At 43.3% G+C, this 10,759-nt stretch overlaps 1 protein-coding gene across 1 annotated transcript in view; it reads left to right on the top strand.

Annotated features, from left to right (window-relative positions):
* The first annotated feature begins 540 nt into the window (after positions 1-540).
* LOC130863632 (ubiquitin carboxyl-terminal hydrolase 38-like) overlaps positions 541-10,759 on the top strand; it is a 34,111-nt gene continuing 23,892 nt past the window's right edge. Inside the window, 4 exon segments of the mRNA XM_057753789.1 lie at positions 541-2,222; positions 3,727-3,814; positions 3,816-3,857; positions 8,920-9,049. Coding sequence (XP_057609772.1) covers positions 1,427-2,222; positions 3,727-3,814; positions 3,816-3,857; positions 8,920-9,049 — 1,056 coding nt within the window. The 5' untranslated portion in view covers positions 541-1,426.

Here is a 10,759-nt window from a genome sequence, read left to right as displayed (position 1 = left end):
TAAACGGTTTGCTTACTTTGCTCCCCCTGCCAACTGCTAACAAGGACGTAGCTTTTCTGTGTTCTTTGCCTTTAAAAGCGCATCCGGGCCCCTCCGGGGGAAGCGCTTCTCTCCGGGCAGTCGCCAGCGGCCTAACACAGACTCCCCATCCGGGGGTGCTCAGCAGTCTCTGCGTCCCCGGGTCCCTAAGTAGCAACACTGACAGAGCCGAAGTAAGGCGACAAGAAGCTGGAGAAGCGACGGCCTCCCTGGACTCCCAGACTATGACTTCGCCCTCCTCCAGAAACGCGAAAGCGGCCGCGTGATTTACTCGGCACCGCGGCGCCTGCGCGTCAGGGAAGGGGTGCGGTCTGGAGGGGAGGGGAGGAGCTAGATGGGGACGAAAGGCGGGGAAGGGGCGGGGCTAGAAGGAAAAGGGTCGAATGTAGGTAAAAAGATCGGAAGAAAGTGGGTGGGGCGAGGGCGGACCTAGCTGGGGTACCTCGCAGCTTCACTTCCTGTTTGCCGGTATTTCTGCTTCCGGGTCAAGGGTGTCCACAGCCTCCGGCTCCTCTCCCTGGCTGCTCGCGGTGCTCTCGGTGACAGCGCCACCTGACTCAGCCCGGGATGGCTTCCTTCTGCCCACCGGCGGGAGCCTGGACGCCGAGGCGCCCCTCATCGTCCGGCTCAGCCCAGAGTTCTGGGGTCCCGCCTGCTGAGATCGCCCGCGGGCCCGGCTAGGCTGCGGTGTGCGGGCCTCCGGCACCCCAGGCGAAGTGCGGGGACTGGCAGCCCTCAGGCGCCCCGGAATCGCCCGCTCCCGTCCCGGCTCGGATGGGCCCTCGCACTCGATAAATGTGGCTGCTGAGGTGGCGCTGGCGGTGGCCGGACCTGCTGCTGCTCGGCACTGAGTTCCCCCCTGCCGCGACGCTTTGCTGCCCCCCTGGGGCTGCCACCGCCAGCTCCTTTTCTACTGGACCTGGCCTTGCAGCGTGTCGACCATGGACAAGATCCTGTGATGGACTAGATGCCCAAACATCAGGGAAGAGTTGCTCCAGACACCATTCACATAACCACAAATTGATGCAAAAGCAAGAGGATTTTTATTCTGTCATGACAGGGTCCTTCAGGTTCAGGATATGAAGGACATCAATAGCTGTTACAGTTCATCTTTTAAAGCAAAAAGCCACAGAGACAAGGGGGCGGAACCTGTAGGTTGTTTTTTAACTTATTGGATTGGCTTATTCAAAAAGGCTATTACCAATAATTAGCTGGAGAGTGATTGCCAGATCAGATGAGGTAAAGGGAAACTTCTGAAGGTCACTTTGCCCCTTCCCAGGGACTAAGTCAAAACATCAGTAACTGAGTCAACACCTAAGGGTTATCATGCCCCTATTCAGGGAGATGGAAAGTTTCCAACATCTCAGTACATGCATGCATAGCTGTTATGTCCTTGGTTCCCAGGGGAGGTGGGGAAGTACTGAGAGTCATCAGAAATGGCTTTAGATTTTTCTTAAAGTTTTACATTCTCTTAGGGTTGAGGGGGCTTACAAATGCATTTAGAGTCTTTCACCTGGAGGGCCTGGTGAGTTCCTCGCATCCTCTGCCCCTCAAGCGGATGATTGTGCGGAAGGTGGTGGAGTCCGCGGAGCACTGGCTTGACGGGGCGCAGTGCGAGGCCATGTTTGACCTGACGACCCATCTCATCCTGGAGGGCCCGGACCCTTTCCAGCGACAAGTGGGCCACCAGGTGCTGGAGGCCTACGCGCGGTACCACCGGCCGGAGTTCGAGTCCTTCTTCAACAAGACCTTCGTGTTGGGCCTCCTTCAGCAGGGCTACCACTCACTGGACAGGAAGGACGTAGCCATCCTGGACTACATTCACAACGGCCTAAAGCTGATCATGAGCTGCCCGTCGGTGCTGGACCTCTTCAGCCTGCTGCAGGTGGAGGTGCTGCGCCTGGTCTGTGAGAGGCCGGAGCCGCAGCTCTGTGCCCGCCTCAGCGACCTTCTGACGGATTTCGTGCAGTGCGTCCCCAAAGGGAAACTGGCCATTACCTTCTGTCAACAGCTGGTTCGAACGATAGGGCACTTCCAGTGTGTGTCCACCCAGGAGAAGGAGCTGCGGGAGTATGTCTCCCAGGTAACAAAAGTGAGTAACTTACTACAAAATATCTGGAAGGCCGAGCCCTCCACGCTGCTACCTTCTCTGCAAGAAGTTTTTGCAAGCATCTCTTCCACAGGTAAGGGTCATTATTGCAGGAAAATATGCCTTGGAGATTCGACCCAAGGATTTGTGGAAATTCCTGGAAATCCTCCAGGAAGAGGCATTTTTGATGGAGAGCAAATCCAAACGCCTTATCCAAAACTTTATTCCACTCCACTGCCTTGTTCAGAATTGTACGCTGTAGCCGAAAGGTTGAGGAGCCTAAGTCCGAAGACCTTTGTCACTGAGCAAGTCACTTAATTACGCAGCCTCTGCTCCAGTTTCGGAATGCTTCCAGGCTGACAGCCATTATGGAAAGCTTCTAGTCATTACTGACTAATGGTCTCGTATGATGCTTACCACGTTGTTACTACTGTATGTAACTATTATCTTGTTGGAGTTGTTTTTCAGTGTTCTCATTTTTTAAAAAATCATGGGTCGTGCACAGTCCACTATAGGATTGTCTCAGCTTACTGTGTAGTGTTTCTAAAGTGTTGGCATTTTCACTCCGTAACATGTATGTAACAGGAGGTGCAGGTGGCGTGGAAATAGGTGTGAAGTATGACGTGGGCCGTTTGGCAGCCGAGGTGGATGCTTGTCTTGTCTTTATCGCCAGCTGCATCCTCAGAAACTGGAACGTTCAAAGGATTGTGCTTAACCTAAGAATTCTATGTGTCTGTCCTTGGAGGGGCTTTAAAATCTGTCAGTCAAATTGAACTTGTAAAGCTGCCCTCTTTATCTTAACCCGAAATGAGGGTCGAGTTTTAAAAGCTCATACAATGTAATACATTTATTATATACCAGGTCCATTAGCTTCCCCTCCCTGTAATTTTACTGGTAGTTTGTCATAGTTGTTAGATTTCTGTTTCACGTCTTTAAGCTGTAGTAGTGAAGCTGATCATCGTAATCCTGACATTTTTTTTTTTTTTTTTTTTTTTTTTTTTGGTTTTTCGAGACAGGGTTTCTCTGTGGTTTTGGAGCCTGTCCTGGAACTAGCTCTTGTAGACCAGGCTGGTCTCGAACTCACAGAGATCCGCCTGCCTCTGCCTCCCAAGTGCTGGGATTAAAGGCGTGCGCCACCACCGCCCGGCAATCCTGACATTTTAATGTAAGCAAAGTCAGCCCCTTCCCCTTAATTTCTACTCAAGATTTGTAAGTCTCCCTTAAAGAAGTATAGTAACTTCTATAATATTTCTTAATTATTTTAGAACCTCTGACCTAGATATTAGAATGATATATGACTGGTTGTATTATTTTTTCTAATTGCTACATGTCAAAACAGTATCTAAAACCAAAAAAAAGTACCATTAACAATGGTTATTGACTAACGTTAGCAGTAGTTCTTGTAATTCATTGTTGTCTCTCGAATGAGTGATTATTGCTATGCACTGCTAAATCTTTTCTGTGATTAACTTTCAATTCAGAGTTATAACAACTTCTTAGAGCGCCTTTCACTACAAGTGCGCGTGTCGTTTTTTTCCTTAAACTAGTTCACTTTGAGCCTCTTTGCCATGTTTACCTATCTTTCTAACTAAAACTAGATGCATCCTTTGAGCCCTCGGTCGCCTTGGCCAGCCTTATGCAGCATATTCCTCTGCAGATGATCACAGTCCTCATCCGGAGCCTGACCGCCGAATGTAAAAGACGCCAGTATGACCCAGGCTCTCTGCAGGTACTTTGTTGTGTATGCCAGATGTTAACACCCGAGAGGAGATGGTATTCTGCCTTTTTGTAGGAATAGTGAAAAACTTGGGGAAATTTCTAAAACTGAAATCATGAAATATATTGGTAGTTTCTCCAAATTAACTGAATGACTTATCTTTTTATAGCTCATCTGAAATTGTTTGGTTGGGTTTTTCTGGAATCTTTATTCCTTATCTTTTCCTGTAGACTTTCGTGTAGGGTGGTGGTTGTTATTGTTTGGTTCTGGGTTTGTTCCTTTGAACTAGGTAGGGATTTTATTTTCTTTCAACCGCCCTTGCCTCTTTGGATTTACTTTATCTTATGTGTGTGTTCTGCCCTCATATATGTATGTGTACCATATGCTTGGTGTCCGAGGAGGTTAGCTCCTGCAACTGGGGTTATGGATGGTTGTGAACCCAGTAGGTGTGTGCTAGGAATTGAACCTAGATCCTCTGCAAAGGCAACAAGTGTTCTTAGCCACTGAACCATCTCTCCAGCCTCTACCTTTGCTTCTTTGGAATTTGTTTTCTCTCCCATTTGCAAAAGTCTCCAGAACCTGTCATAAGTCAGGAAGTCCCTGCCTTGTCCTCAAACCTGCTCATTCTTCTCTGTGAAGTGCTACCCATCTGTAGTGCTTGTTCCAGCCCTTGTGTGCCTGTGTCAGGGACAGTGTTTTCTCTAATTGAGCTTTAGCCTCTGTTTCTTAGCTGCTTAATTTTGTTTCTTGAGTTTTCCTGTCTTAGCCTGTTCAGACAGGAGGTGAGGATTACAGTGGCTTCTGTCACTGTTGTTACAGTTACATGAACTGAGGTTTTTTATGTTGAGCACACAGAAAGTGCCATGCTCTCTACAACACAGACTCACCTAGCTTCTTCTTTGTGCTGTTTAACTTGTGGAACCAATTGACCTGTAACTTGTGCTTCTAATGTCTCAGATCATAAATCTAGAAGCAAGTGTAACTCCATTCTTTTCTTACTCTCTTTGACTAATATCACTAAGTCCTTTGACCTCTGTCTCTACCATTTGTGGAAATCAAACCTGTTTTGTTACAGTAGTCTTAGTCTTCTAGTTGGTCAAATGTAAATAGATTTCAAGACCATGAATAACATTCAAGTGTGAAACAGGCCAGGAGTCAGTGAAGCAATGGGAACTGGGGTGCATAAGCAACTTCTGAGAGAGAAAGATAGGCTTCAGCTCCAGGTGTCTGTCAATACAGAGAAACTTGAATCTGGCCTTGCCTCATCAGAATTTTCAAAAGAAGCCTGAAGTCAAACTGTCGGTGTAAAATTTCCTATTAATAAAGCATTGGGCCAAGTAAGACTGAAAGCTGGATGCAGTCCTCAAGCTGCCTTGTAAAAGTGAAAGTTGGTTTTATATTTCATAATTTATAATTAACTCTGTTCTGTTGCTTTTCATCATATTGCCTGTTTTAATGCTACAGTTTTAAAGCTGCATGTATTTCTCTGAGCTATAGGAATAAATACCCTTACTATAAACAATAGAATCCTAAGTACTAGATGGAAACCACACAATCACTAGAGGAGAGAGGCCAAAATACAAAGGACTGCCACAGTTAAAATTAAAGTACAACCCCAAAATTGCACTTTATATTCCAGAGTATAGTGCAGACATTGCTAACGCTGCTTGGTGATTGTTGACAGGTTTCCTGACTTTTCCTTCCAGTTCAGGGACAGAAAGCAGATCTAACCATAGATAACATTCTCAGTGCCTTTTATCCCTTACTAGCTATAGAGTATACTCAAATACTTGTCCCATGAGTGACTTCTGTCTTAATCTGTTTAGACTACTATTAAAAAAATACCTCAGACTGGGTATAAACAGCAGAAGTGTACTTCTTGTAGTCCTGATGGGTAGAAATTCTGAGATCAAGACATGGATCCTTCCACTTGTTCTTGCATGGTGGGAGGTGCAGGCGCACACACAGTTAGTATCTTCATCAGAGCACTCATCCAGTTAGAAGGGCCTTCATCGTGATTTCAGCAGGAGCCTGAGAAAGAGGCAGTGGAGATGATTATAAGATGAGAAACTAGAAGAGGACTCCAGGAAAAGGCTGATTAAATAAGTAATTAACAACAATAAAGAGCTACTATCAAGTGGATATTACTCCTTCTCCTTAGTCAATCCTCTCCTTAGACTGAGATGAGGGTTCTGGTCTCCTATGCACATGTTCTGCACTGGCAGTGCCGCCACCCACAGAGCCGAAGACAGGTGCGCACCCTACCTTATTTTCATGTGCATATTTCCACTTACACAAAAATGACTCGTCGTTTTTAACTTACTGGCATTATTTAGCAATATCTCAGATATTTTATTTGGGGGATGAGGGGAACAGGTTGAGACCCTGGTCTAGCCCAGGCTTACTCACTCTATGGTTCAGGCTGTCCTCAAACTTATGGCAGTCTTTCTGCCTTAGGCTCTTAAGTGCTGAGATTACAGATGAGCCACCATGCCCTGCTCACAGCTTTCCATTTTAGATTGCTGTGGATAGCTTTGTGCAGAACTTCCTCAGTACTAAAATTCTTCCACAGTATTCTACATTGTCAGTACTGCAATGCATTTATATTTATTATTTATTGTATTTATATTGATTTTATTTTTTACCTTGTGGGTGGCCATTTATGACTTGCAATTTTGCCATGTCATAAACAATGCTGGAGATATGTTGTTATACATTTGGGAGTGAGGGCTGCAATACTGTAGATAAAGCCCAAGGTCTTGCACATACTAGGCAAGTGCTCAACCACCATGACTTGTTCCCAGCAAGAGTAGACTCCTATAGGTCTTACTTCTTATTTTGCTTTGTTTTTTTAAAGATGAGTCTTGTTATGTATCGTTTTCTGATCTCTAACTTACAGAGCTCTGCTTGCCTCTACCTCCCAAGTGCTAGAATTAAAGGTGTGTGCCACCACACCCAACTTGGTTTTACTTTTTCTGCACCCCATCCCTCCGTGAATTGATAGTCTTGACTAAAGATCAGCTTGAGTTTCTGATCCTCCTCAAGTGCTGGGATTTATAGACACATGCCACCATGTCTGATTTATGAAGTGCTGATGATCAAACCCGAGGCTTGGTGCATGGTCAACCAACAAGCACACTACCAGCCCAACCATGTACTCTCCCCGAGCCTGTATATACTCGACAGAAATGCACATATGCCTCTTTCTTATTCTTTGTATAATGACTACAGATTTTTGTAAAAAGCAACCCTGCAATAGGTAGATGATAGAGTAACTGTTAGCAACTACTTCAATGACTTGTAGCAGTTATTGTTGTGAGAAGCCAGAAAAAGAAGAAAAGAAAGAAAATGTATGTAAGGAATGGAGGGCTCCCATGTAACAGGCAGTTAGTATGCATTGTATTTGGGATCCACACGGCACACTTTTTAGAACATTTACATCTGAAAAACAAAACAACAGTGTTGTGCGCTACTATAAACCCTTCACTTGGGAGCCTGAGACAAGAGAATTTCCACAAGTTTAAGACCAGCCAGGGCAACAGTGTGAGACCCTGTCTTGAAAGCCAAAAGAGAAAGACTGATGATGATCTTCCAGTCTTAAGATAGTTATATAAAGCCCATGTCAGTGCTTTTAACATGGTAGTGTTCTTTTGATCACAGTCTATATCCTCAGTATTTATGTATGACATTTTGTACAATCAAGGTGTTTATTGCTTGACAAACAGGATGACTCTGTGGGATAAATGTACTTGCTGTGCAAGTCTGACAACCTCAGTTCATTCCTCAGAACCCATGCTTTGTCCTCCTTGTGTCTGTCAAGGCATGCATTGACATACACATGATACCATACTCACCAGCAATAATAAATAAACTTTTTAAAAGAGAAACCCTGTCTGGAAAAAAAAAAAGATGCTAATTGCTCCCTGGGTTAATATTTGGTGGAGGGTTACATTCATGATGAATGTTTCCAGTGTTATTCATTCATTTAATCTTCAGAACAGCCCTGTAAATAAGCATATTTATAACCTAGAGATAAGAAACTAAGGAAGAGGCCGGGCGGTGGTGGCGCATGCCTTTAATCCCAGCACTTGGGAGGCAGAGGCAGGCGGATCTCTATGAGTTCGAGACCAGCCTGGTCTACAAGAGCTAGTTCCAGTACAGGCTACAAAACCACAGAGAAACCCTGTCTCAAAAAAAAAAAGAAAAAGAAACTAAGGAAGAGAAAATAAGGTGTTTAGATTCTGTCAACTAATAAATTGTGAATTGAGATTTTTTTAAACCAGTTATTCTGACTCTAGAAACCTGTAAAGTTATTTTTTTACTCTTTATTAGTATCTAATCCATCTAAATAGATTACTCCATCACTTACATCAATTACATAGCCTGGCTGCTTTCCAAAGTGTTGAACTAGTCTTTAGTGTGCTGTATATCTAGCTTTAGGGGAAAAAAAGCCGTATTACTTTATCTTTTTCCTGTTGAACTGACTTGATATAAGGAAATACGCAGTAATAGAAAATCAGGTCATTAGAATATTTACACAGTGCTTTTTATGATTGGCGGTTCTCCTTGTTGTCTTTGTGTGTAGAATTTTGAAAGAGGTAGAGACACTTGCACCAGGATTCAGAATGTAGGCTCTTTAATGGTATGTTTCACATTACACTACTTAGCAAGAAGCAAAATCTTAGTTAATATTCATGCATCTTATTTCAGACGTCTGATTTTAAACTCCTTATAACAGTTACTATTGAACGAGTGATATATATATATATTCATATATATATATATATATATATATATATATATATTCCTGTATATATATGCCTATATATATATATGTTCCTATATAGTGTCGATTTGAAATTTGACAGTTATGAGAAATGGTCATTTATAATAAAGTCTTTCATGGGAATACATTGAATAAAGAAACTGTCAGCTTACAAGACTGGAAAGTGCTTGAAGACAGGCCACAGTTTGAGTTACAAAGTGAATGGGTATCAGTTGTAACTCTTGCTGTTCCTGAATGATGTTGAAAATATTTGAAATACTGATAATTATGTCTTCCTTCACTTTTTAGAATGATTGACTGGCTATCTTGGCCATTGGCTCAGCATGTGGATACATGGGTAATTGCGCTCCTGAAAGGACTGGCAGCTGTTCAGAAGTTTACTATTTTAATAGATGTTACTTTGCTGAAAATAGAACTGGTAAGTCGAAGTGGATCAGCCCATCGGAATGCATAGATTTCCGAGTGTGTTCCTAGTTTGGGTTTTGTTTTAAATAGGTTTTAGGGGGCAAAAGCCATTGCCATGTAGGGAATAGTCAATTGAAATTAGTTTGTTCTGTTCAAACTTTTAATGTGAAAACAATCCACCTACTAGCCCTTTTTTGTTTGTTTTTCCGGGTTGTTGTTTGTTGTTGTTAATGATTATGATGGTGTTTTTATCTTCTGCTTCTCTGAGACTGTCTCACTACAGAGGTCAGACTGACATCCAACTCACAATCCTCCTGCCGTAGCCACACACATAGAAAGGTTATAGGAATTTAGCACCATGCTCGGCTCCCATGAACTCTTAAATCCAAATCATCAAACTTCTAGCACTGTGCTCTACCTAACTGCCTTCTAAGATTCTACTTCATGTTTTGCTAAACCCAAGACACAATTGATCACCACATTTTTTGTGTGGGGTTTTGGTTTTTCCATGGTGCTGTGGATCAAAGTTAGGCAACTTCCATCTGATCCACATCCTGAGCCAAATCACTCCCTCATTAAAACTTTTTAATTCCCAGGACACTGTGCTCTCTTGTCTCTTGTCTTTTGCTGGGGTATCAGTCTCCTAACTTTCTTTGGCCCACTTTCTCTCTTAATTCATGCTTAAGTGTTCTGCACCATGCAGTAATCATGGGTGCTCTATGGCTTTAAATAAAGTGTCCAACTTTATGACTGACAGATTTATATTTCATTTCATTGTTTGCCCTTGAATTCCATGTCCATTTTGTCTTAACTACTGTTCTGTTGCTATGAAGAGACACCATGACCAAAAAAACTCGTATAAATGAAAGCACTTAAGTGAGGCTTGCTTATAGTTTCAGAGGGTTAGTTCATGTTCATCATGGTAGGAAGCAAACAAGCGTGGCTCTGGAGCAGTAGCTGAGAGCTTAATGTCCTGATCTGCAGGCAGAAAGAGAGAGAAGGAGAAAGGGAAAAACACTGGGCCTGGCATGGGCTTTGAAACCTCAGAGCCCACTCCCAGTAACATTCTTCTTCCAGCAAGGCCACACTTCTTAATCCTTCTAATCCTTCTCAAGCAGTTTCACTCCCTAGTGACTAAGCCTTTGGGGCCATTCTCATTCAAACCACCACACATTTATTCGGTTATCTATACTCAGATCTTTCTCTTTATTTTCTTCTTTTCTCTTTTTGGGGGGAGGGGGTGTTTTGAAGTCAGGTGGTTGTTTTTTTTCCCCATAAAGGTTTTTATTGCAGCAAGGAAAGCTAAACCATATTCCAAAGACATAGGTGTTAACTAACTCAAGAAGTGAGTAGCCTATCTATCTATACTCAGAAATATTAAACTCAGCTTATCCACAGTCTTCCAATTTTTTCCTTCCAAACTGGTCCTCTGCCTCTTCATAGATAGCTATCTCAAAGAGCTTCCCCTCCCTTAGGCCCTAGTCTTTGACGCAACCCTTACCACTCTTTATTGACTCAACCACTGTCCTACAAATTCTAACTGCCTTTAAATAATAACCCAGAAACCTACTACCAATTTTAGCCAATTACATCACTATTATACCTTGGTCCAAAGTTGCCATCATCTCTTGTAGCACTGATTGCAGTAACTTCCTTGCTCCTGCTTTTGGTTCCTTATAAATGTTGCACAAGAGCTCCATTTGCTGTCCTTTCTTATCCCATT

Source organism: Chionomys nivalis, chromosome 21 (assembly GCF_950005125.1).
Source record: "Chionomys nivalis chromosome 21, mChiNiv1.1, whole genome shotgun sequence".
Lineage (NCBI taxonomy): Eukaryota > Metazoa > Chordata > Mammalia > Rodentia > Cricetidae > Chionomys > Chionomys nivalis.
The sequence above is the reverse complement of the archived record's forward strand: the minus strand, read 5'-3'. Positions and strand labels throughout refer to the sequence as shown.